The sequence below is a fragment of the Nannospalax galili genome, unplaced genomic scaffold (assembly GCF_000622305.1).
Source record: "Nannospalax galili isolate Female #2095 unplaced genomic scaffold, S.galili_v1.0 scaffold215, whole genome shotgun sequence".
NCBI classification, from domain to species: domain Eukaryota; kingdom Metazoa; phylum Chordata; class Mammalia; order Rodentia; family Spalacidae; genus Nannospalax; species Nannospalax galili.
Genome location: NW_008338533.1, coordinates 2027127 through 2044328, shown reverse-complemented (window position 1 = coordinate 2044328; position 17202 = coordinate 2027127). Strand labels below are relative to the sequence as shown.

The 17202-nt window shown below is 50.7% G+C and overlaps 1 protein-coding gene across 3 annotated transcripts in view; it reads left to right on the top strand.

Annotated features, from left to right (window-relative positions):
• Nucleotides 1-17202, top strand: part of Rarb (retinoic acid receptor beta) — a 460578-nt gene that overhangs the window by 433211 nt on the left and 10165 nt on the right. For all 3 annotated transcript variants that reach the window (XM_008833143.3, XM_008833144.3, XM_008833145.3), the window contains one exon: nucleotides 13965-14125. In XM_008833143.3, coding sequence (XP_008831365.1) covers nucleotides 13965-14125 — 161 coding nt within the window. The remainder of the gene's footprint in view (nucleotides 1-13964; nucleotides 14126-17202) is intronic.

Here is a 17202-nt window from a genome sequence, read left to right as displayed (position 1 = left end):
AGATAGATAGATAGATAGATAGATAGATAGACAGATAGATGATAGATAGATGATAGAAGAAAAACTAAGCAAAGGTATGGTAAGGATTTTGAAATGCTATGAAAGAAAACAGTTCATTTCTAGATTTTACTCCAAAAGAACCGGGGTCGGGGGGCAGATGTAAAGCTGACCGGAGTTGACCGTTGAAACAGGATGCTGAGTGACGGTGGGCTCATTACATCATCATCTCTAGGTGTGTTTGATGTTTCCATAGCAGGCTTCTTTAAATATAAATATTGCAGTTGTTAGGAGTGGAAAACACTGACATGAGCTATAGGACATGATTCTATTATTTTGAAGGCTTAAGATGAAAACCAGAAACTATGAAGGAAGATGGGAACTGTTCACTAGGGAACACTAGGAAACTCCTGAGAAGTAGGAAGGGTTAGTATTTAATTCTTGTTTCCCAGGTGATGATGTTTTCTTCCATCCTTTGTCATTTTTCCTGGGAAAGTTCTGAAGAAATAAAACAGGACTGACGTGGTTGCTACCTGTAGAATTTTCTGGGTCTCCAGATGCTCATTGACCTGAGGATCACAACCTGGGTCCCCTTCCTTGTTTGGGTAGAAGTCTGTGTCCCATCTGTCTGCTGTACTGCCCCCCCCATACAAGTCCTCACGGCGCAACCAACAGTAATCATGTGTGGAGGTGAGGAACATCTGCACCTTCCCTGGGCCAAGCATCTGGAGATGCTGCAGTCCATGATTGATGCAGAGGAATAAAGTGTCAGGGTGGGGTGTTGGCCATGCTCTTTGCTGTACAGAAAAGCATTTGATACCCAGCATGAAGTGGAAACAGGGTCTTGGTGAGAGCAGTTTTCCTTTCTGCTAAGTGCCCTCTCGTCCCTAACTTGCATTTACTGCATAAGCGCCTTCCTAATGATAAGGACATGTTTTAGTCTTGCAGTTGGCACACCAGAGATCCAGCCCAGGGTTTGTCTTTGTAAAGGAAGTTTTCTTGGATCATGATGGTTCGTGCAGAGCCCTCCCATCTTCTGTGGTATAAGGACAGTTGAGTCGTGTCAGAGACCCTGAAGGCCCACCAAACTTGAAGTATTTCTAAATGGCCAAAATCTTAAGGGAAATTTTTGCCCCCTTCTCCAGTCCAGATGTGGTTCTGTGAAGGACAACCTCTGCCAACAGGGTCTTGACTCTCGTGCCATGCTGGCCCAGCCTGGCATCAGGTCCCATGATACCGGAGTGACACTACTGAGTGAACAAATTGACCCGCCCGAATGTCTGGTCATGGTCAATACTGTAAATACAGGGGATGGACAGCTACCCTAGCTTCTGTACTTAGTCTATGAACAACTCCTTCTCACCATAAGCAACACTTTCGCTCCTTGACATCCACGGTAGAGTCATCTCTCGGTTTCCTTGGGGAGTTGTTCCAGGACTCCCTGCAGAGTCTAAGTTTTGATGGTGCTCAAGGCCTGTATGTAACAACAGGGCAGTAACTATGTTATCTATTATCCATCCACCACACACTTTAAATCATATCTAGGGTATTTAGAATACATGATATGGTGTAAATACTATGTAACAGGAGATCATATTATTTAAGGAATGGTGACAGGAAGAATAGTGTGTGTTCAGCCAGATGCTCTGGTCTTAAATCTCTTCCTCCTGTGGTTGATTGAGTCTGGGATTGTGAAGATCAAAGACAGCAAGGCCAGCTGTACCTGGATCTGCATTCCTAAACTTGGCTTCCAGGTGCTCCTCCTCCACCCAGCCACTTCTGCCTTCATTGCACACACGTGCACACCCGCGCGTGCGCGCACACACACACACACACACACACACACACACACGCACACGCGCGCGTGCTCATCCTTTAAGTCTAGGATCTGCATATGAGAGGCAATGTGGTATTTGTCTTTCTGAGTCTGCCTTACTTCATCTACCATAAGGATCTTCAATTTCATCCATTCTCCTGTGAATGTCATGATTTCATTGTTCTTTGTGGCTGAATCAGATTCCACTGTTCATATGAACCACTTTCTCTTTATCCATTCATCACCTAGATATCCATTCATCTAAGCTGCTCTGAACAGTGCAGCTGTGAACATGGCCGTGCAGGTGTCTCTGTGGGAGCCTGTCTTAGGGGTCCTTCCCTGCCTTCACTTTCAAACACAGCACCCTGTCTATTGTTCTCTCTCTCTCTCTCTCTCTCTCTTCTCTCTCTCTCTCTCTCTCTCCCTCTCTCCCCCCTCTCTCTCCTCTCTCTCTCCTCTCTCTCTCACTGGTTTTCTTCACAATATTGACCATAACCAAGCATTAGAAAGGGTCAATTTGTTCATTCCGCACTCTCCTACAGAGGGAAATGCAGTCCATGCTGAGCACATTGTCTTAGTCTCCAGTGGGTCCCCTGCCTGGACCACTGTGAGTGCCCAGGCCGTGCTACTGACAAGATCCCAGTGAGAGTGCACTGCACGGCCCAGCATGCCTTGCACGTGCTGCGGCTGTGACTTGGATGTGAGCCTTCTTGACCTCACTCTAAAAGCCTGGTCCTGACTCGGCACCGATGCTGTGGGCCGTGGTGTGGACCATGCTGTGGGCTGTAGCGTGGGTCATGCTGTGGACCCATGCTGTGGACCGTGCTGTGGTCCATCCTGTGGGGCCGTGCTGTGGGTCGCAGGGAGCTGGAGGCTGTCAGCCGCTGCTGCTTTGCTGGGTGCTGCAGAATTCTCTGCAGTCTCCACAGCCTCAGGCTTACAAGGCCTCAGAAAATCTCATTCTGATTAAAAGGGGAAGCATGCTCTGCTAGCACAGGCACAGGTGTGGGCCTTTCAAGGACCGCAAAGAAAAGGAATTGTGAGCTGTGGCTGGAATGTTCTGTGTGCTATTTGTCCATGCAGGGGACCCTCCAGGGGCCTATTCACAAGAGCACGATCAGCTCTCTGAGAGATTCTTACAGCCCTTTTCTACCTGTAACCCTATTAAGGTTTATTACAGAAAATTGTGTTTCCAGATGCTGGGTCTCATTATTTTCCTAGGTTGATATATATATTTGTTTTGTTTTTGTTGTGTTTTTTGAGGCAGAGTCTCCCTGTAGCCCCAGCTGGCCTAGAACTTGCTACGTAGACTAGGCCGGCCTTGATCTCACAGAGATCCACCTGCCTCTGCCTCCCGAGTGCTGGGATTAAAGGTGTGTGCCACTATGTCCTGCCCTATTTTATTTTTTAAATTACCTTACAAAGTACCAGATTTCCATATGGAGTTTTTTTTAATTTTTATTTATTTATTATTAATTAGTGTATATGTGTGTATTATAGGTATGGTGTATTATGTCTATGGTATCTGTGTATGATGTGTGTATAGGGGGTGTATATGACAAATATAATGTATATTGTATGTATGATGTATATTGTGTCTGTGTGTATACATGTGTACAGTAGTATGGGTATGTGTTTATGCTGTGTGTATGGTCTATATGTGTATATATCATGTGTATATGTATGTATGATGTGTATAGTATGTGTATTGTGTGTGAGCGTATCTGGTGTGTATGTGTGTATGGTGTGTGTATGGTCGGTATGTGTATATAGCATGTGTGTATGTATGTATGATGTGTATAGTATGTGTATTGTGAGTGTATCTGGTGTGTGTGTATGGTGTGTATATGGTCGGTATGTGTATATAGCATGTGTGTATGTATGGGTGTTTGTGAGGTATGTGTGGTGGGGGTGTGTGGAGTGTAAGTACACACGTGACACCATGCATGTGCAGGTCTTTTGTCATTTAAACTAAACACAAGCGCTCACATACCCACAGGTAGACCACTCTTCTAATGGCTCAGTCCTTCAAATATTTTTATTAGCTCCTTAAGAATTTCATATATTGCATTTTGATCACTTCGCTCCTCACTCCTCCCCTAACTCCTCCTAGATCCACTGCGCCCACCCTCCCAACTTTGTGTCCTCTATCTTTTTGCTAGCCCCTTGACTCTCAGCTGTGCCATCCACTGGAGTGTGGTCACCTGCCAGGGGCCACAGTCTGAAAGAAAACTGACTCCCCCCGAAGTCACCACTTCTCAGTAGCTCCGCAGCCAGGGGTGGCTCTGAGCCCCGCCCCTCCATGCTAGAACACTGTCTGGCTCGATCTCGAGCAGCCAACCACAGCTGCTATGAGTTCAGGAGTGTCATATCCAGGAGACACTGTTCGGCTCTGGCCCTCCCCAACCTCTCACTCTTATATTCTCTCCACCTACTCTTCCTTGGTGGTCCCTGAGTCCTGAAGAGTGGGTGTGATACAGATGTCCATTTGTGGCTGTTCCTCGGGTTGTTAAATTTATTTGAAAATACATAAGCTCTTCTCCACACTAATGTTCTAGATGGGGTGTTTGGCAAACATCTGGAAACCTGCAGTTCATTCATCAGATGCTCTATTGACATCGAAAAGCTCATGCAGACACTTGTATGAGACACTTGAGAGGCTAATTCCCAAGGAGGTGACCAGCCCTCTGCTTTCCACTAGGCCAAGTTCAGGTACAGGGCCCAAGGAGATGAGCCCAGTGGAAACGGCAGTGCTGTTTAGCTCCCTCACACAGTCTTCCCGTCAGTCTCTGGTTACGTGAAACTTGTCTCCCCTGGAAGGTCTCGCCCCTACTTCCCTGATCTCTCTCCCTCCTGTTTCTCTCCCTTCCTTCTCGTTCATTTCCGCCTCCCTCCCAGCACCTTCACACATTCCATCGTCAGTCTGTGAAGATTCGTTCACACTGTCACATTTTTCACTACGAGAAACCCCATTCTTCATAGACCTTCAACAGCTCCAGAAGCCAATAAATATTTGCTGAATAAATGACTTAGTGTTTGTAATCTGGTGTTTGATGGACAGTGGTCACTGTTGTCCTTTTTCAGATGCAGAAACTAAGGCTCAGGGACATTAGAGGCTGTTGTGAGTTTTCCCCAGCCGTGAAGGATAAGGAAAAGTGCTGGCCTCTGGGAATTTATTGCTGTGTCCCACTTGGCCTGTGTTCCTTCTGTTTGTTTAAGAACTACAGAGAACAGTTCCATGATGTCTGTGGGTTGTGAGAGAGGTGGGCAAGACCTAGAACTTTGTGCTGCAAAGATAAAAACTTGTTTTCCTTCTTACCCTACCCGCTGCACAGAGGAACCACTGACTCAAATATCCCGTGGTGTATGTGCTGCTATGGTATAAAACCACTTTTTATGCAGATGGTATTAGTTAGCGATGGCTGTGTAACAAATCCGTCCAGGGCTAAATGGCTTGAGACAGTAAGTGCAGATGAAACAGGTTGTGCTGGGCTTTGCCGGACTCTCCCTGTGTGTGGCTGGGTGCTGTGTGGGCATTGCTGGTACTGCTGGGCTCTTTTCCTGCCTCTGGTATGCCGGCTCCAGGTTGGTCTGGGACTATCCTGACCGGAACAACTGCACTTGCTCTGGATATCTCTCAGAACTTCTGCATCTCGGGACTTTCCTGGCTGAGATGTCACTTCCAGTTTTGAGAACATTCTAAACTGGTACGGTGACAACATCAGTTCAACAGCTGAAAATGGACAGGGCTTAGAGGGTAGTTAGGAGGTGTTCTGGACATTGGAATTTATCATGGTATTTTCTGATATTTAAAAGTCTGTGACTTCTTGTAAAGATACAGAAAAAAAAAAGACTACTTTTACCTAGAACATCTGTCTGCGTCTCCCTCCCTTCCCCCCGAGATGCTGAAAGCAGCTGGGGCCACTCCACAAGGAGACACAAAGCAGGTTCACAGACACCTGCTCATGCCTCACCCAGTCATAGCCCACACTGTTTTCAGACTGTTGGTTCCCAATGCTCAGATGGCTCCCTCTCTTCAAAAGAGTCAAAGAGCCCACTAGCAAACGTATCTGACACAGAAGGGCAGCAACAGCCTGAAATTCAAGAAACTTCTGCCATAAACATGTGCTGTGCCTGAACCCTGCTTCCCACACCGGAGGCTTTAAAAGCAAGGTGGGCAGTCGGGGAGCCTTTGCTCGGATTCGAAGGTACCGGGTCAGGCTCAGGGGCCCGTTTCCAGGCCGTGTCCCTCTCATTCACGTGGGAGAACTGTCACAGGCTTTAAAAGCAAGGTGGGCAGTCGGGGAGCCTTTGCTCGGATTCGAAGGTGCCGGGTCAGGCTCAGGGGCCCGTTTCCAGGCCGTGTCCCTCTCAGTCACGTGGGAGAACTGTCACAGCAAGGTCAGTTCCCCAAAGCCGTCACCGAAGCCCACTGCTGCCCCAGGAACCGTACAAGGAACCCCAGCCGCAGAGGAACGCCCCCGCCGCGCCGCTCACCCACCCGGGGCACGGTGCCCGGTGACCGCCTGGTGGCACAGGCCGGGTGCGTTGGTTGGCTGGCTTCCTTGCTTATTTTGCAGCCCTGGGGAGTAAACCCAACGGCTCGCACGTGCTAGGAAGTGCTCCTCCGGTACATGGAAGCCTCCTCTTTTTCCATTTTCTTCTGGCTTTCACTAAGGGCCTAAGTCACCCAGGCTGGCCTTGAACTCTCAGTCCTGCTTCTGCGGTGACTGGGAAGACAGACCTGTGCCGCCAAGCCCCGCCTCTTTGCCATTGTCTGTGGAGTTAGGCTGAAGATGTTTCCTGTAGTTCACATGTTGCTGAAAAGGACCTTCAAACTCCAGACCATGACCCTGCAGGGGCAGCCACCACCTTCAGTCCCCAAGGGCAGTCCGTAGCCACCCAGACAGAGGAGGAAAGGGGGTGGAACACTGTCGGCGGTAGAGGCGGGGTCCCCATGCCTAAAACTCAGTGGAGAAAGGAAATGTGTTTAGAATTGTTTTGCAAGTCTCTTTACTATGAATTATCAATTGAACAAATGAAGCATTTGGACCCTAGTATCCCAGGAGTTCCTATAAACCATACTAAGTACCTTTAGAAAGCTGAAGGCCCTTCTTAAACTCTCAAAATGCTATGACCAGACTATTTCCCCAAGACTTGGATATCTAGTTGTCTACAGAATTCTGACTGTGCCCCTGTCTGCTCCTGGGCACAGTGGATGCCAACCGCTCCTTCGAACTTGGCTGTTATGGAGGTACCGTGTCATCTCTGGAAGTCCCTATACAAACACTGTCACATGGCAGACTTTGGGCTGCCTGGGATGCTGAAATCAAGGTCCCAAAAACCCAAAGTCCCAGGGACTCTGGGTGCCCTGGCCTCGGCTCCAAATGCACCTTCATCCTGAGTGGCCGCTGCCTCATGACTTCCTGCAATTCTCTGTGCATTTGATCAAATTCCAACCAGTTTGTGTATGGCAGATGTCTTAGGGAAAAAGACAGCCTCCACCTTCAAGGAGATGTAATGCGGAGGGAGCCTACCCACACCCCAGCCCAGGCCACCTTCACAGTGGGACCCTTCGATGTTAAACACTTAGCACCCTGAATTGTTAAGTTATGGGAAAAGCAGTCTCTCAACAACTAGAGATGGAGCTACCTGGCTTCCGATCCGTGGCAGTTCATTTACATAATTAGTTCAGAAAATGGCCTTTAAAGTAGGATTAAACCACACTTTTGTGTCTTCTCTTGAGCATTCCAGCATGGTAGTTACAGGCTCTCCAGACTCGACAGCCAGACAGCATCAGTCACCAACTATGGCCTGTTATTCTTGTGGTTAGCAAGGAGCCAAGGACTCAGAATGTGTGAATCCCAGATTTTAATTTTCAAGTAAGAATAAAATAGACTGTTCTGTTGCTCCCTTTGCTAATAAGCTGAATCTTTTAAAAACTTCATGAACAAAACATGCCATTGATGGAATTTTCTCTTTTGTTGATGCAAAGGAATTTTTGGGCAAGCCCTGTTGTCTTCTTCCCTGGATCCACATGGGACTCACATTTTTCACGTGTTTCCTGCATTAAATTTTTATCGTGTGCATGAAAATCAATATCCCAGATACACGCACAAGTGCACACATTAAAATGAACACGACTTCATTTATTTCCATGATTAGACATTCAAATAAAAGTGCTTGGGTGTCTGTTTTCATATTCATGGGTCGGGATCGGTACATCAGAGGTATTTGTATAAGTGACACTTTTATTACATTCATTTCATTTGCAATATGATAGTGGATCATAAATATGTTACTTTTATACCACCAAATCTGATTTGTAGCACTTAGCCCCTCACAAAGAGAATGCCTGATATTTATAGAGCACCTTTACTTTAGGAAGTGCTTGGCAAACATTGGCCTGGGTTCTACCAGATGCATAAATCAAGCTCCCAACCCTTACACTGCCCCCTGCCCAACACTACATCACCCTCCTGGCCATGGCCAAAGGGGTGGGAGCAATCAACAATTCTTCTGAAGACCCCAGGTGACAGCGAAGGAACCACAGGGCACAGGGTACAGCTCAGCTCTGACTGGATCCACACGGGCCCTGACAGTGGGTGGAACCCCATATTTAAGCCCTCCATCATCTCTGTCATTCATAAGACCATCCCTGAGCCCTACTGTGTTTAGGCTGTGTTCTGGATAGCTTTGTCAGCTTGGGTAGAGGGAGCCTCAATTGGGGAATTACCTCCATTGGACTGACCTGTGGTCAAGTCTATGGGGCATTTTCTTGATTATTGAGTGCTGTGGGAGGGCCCAGCCCACTGTGGGTGGTGCCACCCTCGGGCAGGTGGTCCTGTGTTGTATAAGAAAGCAGGTTAAGCACAGGCCAGGGGGGCAAGCCAGTAAGCAGCATTTCTCCATGGTCTGTGCTTCAGCTCCTACCTCCAGGTTCCTGCCCTGAGTTCCTACCTTGGGCTTTGTGCTGGATAGCTTTGGTGTCAACTTGACACACCTGGGTTGAGGAAGCCTCAGTTGGGGAATTGCCTCCATAGGACTGGCCTGTGGCCATGTCCATGGGGCATCTTCTTGACTGCTAAGTGATGTGGGAGAGGCCAGCCCACTGTGGGTGGTGTCACCCCTGGGCAGGTGGGCTTATGTTGCATAAGAAAACAGGCTGAGCATGGGCCAGGGGAGCAAGCCAGTGAGCAGTGCTCCTCCATGGCCTGTGCTCCACCTCCTGCATCCGGGTTCCTGCCCTGAGTTCCTACCTTGGGCTCCCTGATGAACTGTGACCAGAGAGATGTAGGTTAAATAAACTCTTTCCTCCCCAAGGTGGTAGTGGTCGGAGTGTTTTGTTACAGCAATGAAGAGACAAACTAGGACAGGCTTCCTCAGTGATGTGCTGTGACCTGCAAGATGTAAGTCAAATCAACTCTTTCCTCCCCAAATTGGTATTGGTCAGAGTGTTTTGTCACAGCATTTGAAAGCAAACTAGAACAGAAACTGGTACCAGGATCGTGAGGTATTGCTATGACAGATCTGACCTTGGTGTTTTGGGGAGGATTGTAGAAGCATTTGGAACTTTGGTCTGGAAAAGTCATTGAGTGCTTAGAGTTTGTTGCTGTGGAGTTTGGAACAGTTCTGCTGAAAAGTTGTAGAAAATGGAGGCCTGGCTTGTGAAGCTTCAAGGGAAGTGGAGATCATCAGGGCTGTTTGTGTGCTATTTTGAATTGAGAATCTGTGGATTCTGGTCAGCTGGGGCTGAAGAATCAGCTGTGATTAAGAGACCAGAACCTGAAGTAAAATCTTTGCTTTATTAGGACAATTGATGCTGGTTAGCTGGGGCTGAAAACTCAGCCGTAACAAGAGACCAGCATCATCGAGGTGAAATCTTTGGGGAAGAATTTCCTCAGGGTCAGGACACAGAGGCTGTGGTTCGAGAGGAGGCCCAAGCCTCCATCTCTGGCTGGAAGCAGGACTTGGTAATGTGTAAGAGTTTCCTGCATGGTTCTGGTGTTGAAAGCGTGAAGGGGTCACAGAGAGCAGCTGAGGCTTGGCACCCTGAGAGGCCAGGAAAGGCCATAGGTGAAAGTACAGGCTCAGTGCAACGAAGACCCCAGGACTGAAGGGGTCACAGAGAGAATCTGAGACTTTGCACCCCAAGAGGCCAGAAGAGCCCACTGGTGAAGGTACAGCTTCAGTTTCAGTGGAGGACCCCCCCCAGCTTTTTGGAGATGCCAGGACCATAGGATGACCACCAAGAGCAGCAGCAGGTGTGGAATGGAGTCGGCCTGGGTCTGGGAGCTGTATGTGCTATGGACGGCAGAGTCAGAGAGGTGGAGCTTTTGAAACCTGCTGGAGCCCAGAAAATTGTGAGTGAATCCCAGATGTCCAGCCTTGAGCTACTTTGCTGTACTTTGGTTTTGCTTAAGTGTGCCCAATTCTTCCCTTTGAAATAAGACAGTGTTTCTCTTGTTTTGGATTTTACCAGAGCCCACAGTTAATAAACTTTTAAAAGAGACTTTGAATTGTTAAAGTATTTGAACTTTCTTAAGGACTGTGGGACTTTCAAGGTTGTACTGTCTTATGTTGTGCTATTAATGTAAACATCGTATCTTGGGGATAAGAAATGGAAAAGTTGTGGTTTAATAGTGATGTGTTTGTGTGTTAAGTTGACAAGGGATAAATTGTACTGGATAGGTGTGTCAACTTGACACACCTCGATGGAGCGTCTCAATTGGGGAATTTCCTCCATTAGACTGGCCTGTGGCCACATGGGTCTGTGGGGCATTTTCTTGATTATATGGGAGGGCCCAGCCCACTGTGGGTGGTGCCACCCTGCGCAGGTGGGCCTGTACTATATAAAAAAGCAGGTTGAGCAGGGGCCAGGGGAGCAAGCCAGTAAGCAGCGTTCCTCAGTGGTCTGTGCTTCAGCTCCTGCCTCCAGTTCCTGCCCTGAGTTCCTACCTTGGACTTCCTTAGCGATGAGCTGTGACCTGCGAGATGGAAGTCAAATCAATCCTTTCGTCCGCCAGGCTGGTATTGGTCAGAGTGTTTTGTCACAGCAATTGAAAGCAAACTAGAACAGGCTATAATTGAGTCCTGGGAACACAGAGGGAGTAAAACATGGCCTTGCTGTTCCTCTAGCCCCAGAGTGGGAGGACAGAGTCATGAGGAGCAGGCTCTGAAGCAAGCTGACTGTGTGGGCCCCTGGTCCTACCCCCTCATCCCCATCCCCTGCCTCCCCCAAGGGTGGACTGCTGGAAAGCAGCTTGTCAACCCCCAGGACCATTGCAGATGGACAAGTGCATGCCCAGGCAGGTGCCTTTGGGGTGAACGAGGTGGAGGCTGTCACCTCACATAGCTATCTACCCCAGGCTCCCAGAGAAGGGGTCATGGGCCCTCTGCCCCTCAGTGCAGCCTCTTCGTGCCTGTGTCAACATCGGCATCCAAGCTGGGGACCCTCCCAGAGCACTGTGCACACAGGGCTCCTGGCAGCATCCTCCACAGACCTTCACTGGCATCCTGTGGACAGGCATGTGGAGCTCTGTAGTGTAGAGCTGAGCCATGAGCCACGGTCCATGTGGAGTTCAGAACCATCCAGGCTGCAGGGCCCACCACCAGTCCTTGTCCTACCCATCTGGATAATGGGTGCCATGGCGATCCCACCCACTCCCACTGCCGTGCAGAGTGAAAGGCGTCCTGTTATGAGAAGCGGTCCCTCCAGGCTTGGCTGCAGTGCTTGTGGTAATGTTTTGGCGGCTGCTCCTCCTGGAGGTGGGCTTCTGTCCCTGGGAGTTTTCTGGGGGCCTTGGGGACAGAGTCAAGGAGCACAGCACACAGCCCTCAGGGGGCAATTATGGGACATGGCCAGGGGTCTGCTTGTTTTGTGGTGTCTCCTCTCTCTGCTTTCTGTGTGTCCCACTTTATGTCCTGGAGGGGGAGGGTCTTGAGCCATAGATATGAATGAAAATAAGCCCCTCCCCCCGTTCCCCTGAGGCTTCTTGAGCTAGAATAGTTAGTGCTGTAGTTAGTTGTTGGAGTTGTTAGGACCACTGGCTGGTCCTCCTTGTAACTGGCCTGCTGTGTGTTTGAGGGTCAACGGTGCCAAGTGGCCTCTGATTCTGGTCACAGTAGGTCCTGGTGTTGAGTGACTTGTAGCCTCACTCTTGTGGTTTTGAGGTAAAAGTGACAAGGTGTAGTGTGCGTAGTTTAGATGTACCATGCAGTATACTATTCTCACTGTTACCCAACCTGCACCACTGTGATACCCAGATCACGTTTACCTCCTTGGGGAGAAACCCCAAGACCCTCAGCCTCCCTCACAGGCCTGGCTTCCCGCCACCCAGCCTCTGAACTGCCCTCTGTCTGCAGATCTGTGTACAAGTGAACGTAATGCTGTGTGGTCTTTGGTGGCTGGCATCTTCCCTCTGGACAGTAGTGTCAGGCTTAGCCACGCTGTGATCTGCTTCCATTTTTCACCTTCTCTGATGACAAGGAGCATTCCACCGTTGGAGAAGCCATTGGTTTGTACACGGTGGTTGGACGTGTGGCGTGTTCCACTCCGAGGCTGTTGGGAACCATTCGGGCTCCACGGTGAGCTGCAGTTCAGTTAGTTCTCTGGGTGTGTGCCCTGCACAGGAACCACTGAGTCTTGCAGTAACTCCATGAAATGTCAAACTTTTCCTTAGCACTGTTTTGGAAAGACCCTGGCTGCCTAGGTTTGGCTTTTGTGCTGGCTAACACAGAAGCAAGCCCCCAAGGCACCCCCACACAAGCCCAGCGTGCTGCTCCTTCTGACCGCTCTGTCACCCGGTCCCCAGATCTCAGGGAATCCCATGGAGCCCAGTTAAGCCCTCATTACTTCTGTGTCTAGAACAGTGCTGTTCCAGGGCCTGAGAAGGAAGCCGCTTCCTTGGTGGGAGGTGGGTCCAGGTGGAGAAAGAGCTCAACCTCTTGAACTCGGTGTGCAGTCACTACCTCCTCGCAAGAGGGTTGAGTTCTGTGGACAAATCCTCCAGGTCATGGGTTGAGATGCCCGTGAAGCCCTCCTCTTCCCAGCATCCCTCCCTCCTGGCTGGTGAACTACAGACTGTGACTTCTCAGTGTCACCAGCTGCATCCCTTCTCTCCCTCTAGCCCCAGTCTGCCTCCCTTTTCATGTCGTCCCTTCTCTGCCCCAGTCCCTGCCCATGAAGGGCTCAGCAACTCTCCTAGTATGGACACTGTGTGTCCAGGTGGTCTGTGTGCCCTGAGGGAGGCAGTCAGGCCAAATCCTCTTAGGCGGATCAGATTAGGCTCTGGGTCCTATTTCAGCACACATCCCCAGGTCTGCTGACAGCCAGGCCTGACACCCCAGGAAACATGGACTCCCTGGAGGGGTCATGTGGTCAGGTGTCACCTGTCTGTCTCCCTGAGTTTTGAATTCCTTCCCCAAGGGCTCCTAGCCAGGGACTAGAGCTTGGCATTACACTCAACGATGCCATGGAGAGGCTGGCCCTGGAAAGAGGCTGTTCCACAGCACCATGTCCCAAGCCCAGCTGTGTGCCAGTGTCCTGTCATGGGGCATTGTGCAGTGGCAGGTGGCACATACCTGCTGAGGTCCCACTGGCCACATGTGGCCTGGAACTGGTGCTGTGGAGGAACAGATGCATGAATAGAGGGTTGTCTGGGTTGGGAGTTGTATACTGTTTAAGACAATATAAATAAGATTGTATGGTTAACACAGAAAGTCCAACATGCATAAAACATAAAGGGATGCAAATCGCAGCCCTGCCACCCTGAGGAGGAATCTCTTCAAGTGCCAATCAGTTGGTTCTGAAAACCAAACAGTACAGAAGTTGGAATGTTGAGTCAGCTTTGCTCAGAGACCCAGCCCTGGGGCCTAAGGGTCCCTGTGGTGCGGTCCACTTGGGGCACCCCTCAGGACCTGGGGCAGAGCTCTTCGGAACATCCTTCCCATGTTCCCAGAAGTTCCCAATCTGCACGGGAACCTCTCACGAGCCAAGCCTGCACCAACTGGTACATGCACAGGGAGAAAGGGTCTACCCCCGGCTGCTGCTCCCGCCTCTCCTCCTGTTCCTGGTGTCAGGCTGGGAGAGGGCACCTCCCACTCAGGTGTACTGCCTGGCTCCCCATGACCTCAGATCTCTCCTTCACAGCCGTCAGAAATGACAGGAATAAGAAGAAGAAGGAACCTTCAAAGCAGGAGTGCGCAGAGAGCTACGAGATGACGGCAGAGCTGGATGACCTCACAGAGAAGATCCGGAAAGCCCACCAGGAAACCTTCCCCTCACTCTGCCAGCTGGGTAAATACACCACGGTAAGCACTGCCTGTCCCAGGCTGTGGGGGTGTGGGCACAGGCCTGGCAGGGACACTCACCCAATCTAGCCTCAGGTCTGCATGCCTCTGTGTCAGCCAGGCGGGGCACCCAGACCCCTTCCCTTTACACGCACGCAACCTTTGAACAGTAGCTAAGATGGTGAATCCATGAACACCTACGGTAGGCTGGGCTGAACTGTGGGCCCTAGCAGCACCAAATGCGTCTGCTCTCACAGATTTGGGTCTGGTCAAGCCAGTAACATGTTACACAGGTTGTGGCAGACACCTGCACAGAGCCCAGAGGGGATCCAGAGTAGGGTGGGGATCACTCCAGCTGTAGAAGCCAGCTAGGATTACAGGGCTATCCCCTGGGCCAGGGTCTGGCTTCCAGGAGGGATGTGTGTAATTTCAACAGGACCTGGAAGAGTGCAGGGTAGGGGTGTCCTGGGCCCCCTGGTGGGTGGTTCCTTGTGTTCCAGTGAGAAGTGGATTTTCCATGTAGAAATCAAAAAGCAGACAGAAAGAGAGGGGTAAGACTAGGTGGAAGGCATTGGTCGGCTGGTTAAGGATGCCCCAGGTGATGTGGACCTTGACTTTTCCAAGGAGGGTTTGCTTGTATTATGTTTGCTAAACTCCCAGTTTGTGGCACACACCAGGAACTCGGTGGATACTTGAATGAATGGATGGATGTAGCTAGACTGTGATGAGTGCTTCCTTGGCTCACACTGTTGCCTAAAGGTGCTACATGGAAATATACTGAAAATGCTCACGTTGTCCCGTTTGTAACTGGCACCCTGGGAAACTACAGTGGAAAGATGGCCGTCGAGGGGCGGGGGCGTCGAGGGGCGGGGCCGTCGAGGGGCGGGGGCTTTGAAGCTACCCTTGAGGAGCATGTGGTGTCCTGAACTTGGATGTTGGTGCCTATCAGAAAATGGCAGAGGTGGCCAGGGCAGGATCAAGGGCTGTGACAGCTCAGTGCTAGGACATGCCAGGCAGAGCCCTAGGGGGCTACTGAGGGAGCTGAGGCTGCAGGGTCACAGGTCCCTTGGCCAACCAGAGATTGGTGCATGTCAGGAAGCAGTGGTGGAGAACTGGCACTTCCCAGCTTGTAGGCCTCAGGGGCAGCTGGTGACCCCAAGAAGCCACAGGCTCTGGCTCCCTGAGGATGGCTCTGGTGTGTCTCACAAGGTCCTCAGAAGCTGGCTGCTGTCTTCTGATCATGCCAAAAAAACACACAGTTCACAACGACGTTGTGGGGCCTTTGCTGCCCTTGTCACGAGAAGCATAAACGCATTCTGCCTGTTGGGTCCTGGGAGTCACTGGTTCCAAGTCCAGGTCTGGTGGTGCTGAGGCCCACCATCCTAGGCCAGAGCAGGACAGGGCTGAGAGCCATTGTCATTCTCACTTGGGAAGGGTGTAGAGACTGTGGAAAGGTGACATTTATCAGAGCTCAGGCCAGGAGCCACATCCCACTCAGCCCCCCTCCGGGGTGTGATGTGAACACGTGACTTCCTTCTCATCCACTGTCCCACCTGTTTGTGTGGTTGCTGTCTTGGCTGGGATGATGAAGTGACCCGTCCCTAGAATGATTCTGTGATGGAGCCTGGCACTAGCTATGTAGCAGGGATGCGACAGAAGGACCGCCCAGCACATACCTGTTCCTTCGTGGGAATTGGCCCCCAGGGACCTGCCCAGTCAACAGCACAGGAGTGACTAAAAACCAGTACCAGTGAACATGACATTTATTCCTTTGGGAAACAGTTCCTAGCAGCCATATTGTGGGCACCATCTGCAGCTAAGTATCAAGGTGAGCCATAACCTGAAAAACGGGGACATTGGCTTGGGTGGGGCCCAAGGAGATGCTGAGGAGAAGCAGGTGCTGTGGGATGCAGGACTGTGTGGGGAGAGGTGGGAGGGAAGGGAAACATGGCTGCCACAGCTTACCTGGCTGAGCGAGTGCTGTCCCTTCCACTTGCCCGAGGGAGGATCCTGCACAGGTCACTGCAGTGTTCTGGGCCTCAGCCTCCCTGTCAGCCAAATAGGATTAGAAGGCTACCTGCCCCAGGTGGATGTAGGTCACAGGAGAGCACCAGGACAGCTACCGACCCGTGGAAGCCCTAGGTAGGCATGGTGACCTGAGAAACATGCACACATGTAATGGGGATGTGGAACACAGAAGATGGGACCACTCCACAAATAAAACCAGGAAGACACCAGCCTCTTAGGATGGACAGAGGACTCCAGGCCTCAGAAGGAAGCTCCTCAAGGGAAGCTCACAACATTCCCACAGAACTTCAACTCCATTATGTGGAAGGAATTCTGGAGCCCACACAGAGACAGGGCGGGGAAGAGACCAGAGTGGGCTAGACTATGAGACGCTGACTCAGAAAACCAGGACTGAAGATGTAGCTCAGTGTTAAGAGCGCTTGCCTAGCATGCACACGGCCCTACAGTCCACACTGTACATGCACACGGCCCTACGGTCCACACTGTACATGCACACGGCCCTATGGTCCACACTGTACATGCACACGGCCCTACGGTCCACACTGTACATGCACACGGCCCTACGGTCCACACTGTACATGCACATGGCCCTACGGTCCATACTGTACATGTATACAGCCATACAGTCCGTAAAGAAAAAGTTAAAAAAATTTTTGCTTACCATCTTGGCTAAAAAAGGCCTTGAATAAAGTGCTCCATCAAGGAGCTGCCAGTAAACCACCAAGGGGCGTTTAGACACTACAGGTCCTGCCTCACCAGTAGGTCTTGTTCTGGAAAATATGCCAGTCTGAAAAGGAGCAGAATCACCCAGGAAAGGGGGCTGTGCTGTGGCAGAACTGTCCTGTTAACTGGATTTGATGGCAGGGCTGGGCTTTTCCCAGAAGGCCCTGGGAGCTGCAGGTCACAACACTCTGGGAAACTAACAACCTTCCACAGAAGCCCACGGGACTTCCCAAGCACACAGGTAAGGGAGGCTCAGCTCATCCCAGACGGTGGTGCCTCTGGGCCAGCCCCCACCCCGCCCCGCCAGGCTGTGCCCTGCACCTGCTCCCCTTACCCTCCCATCCTCA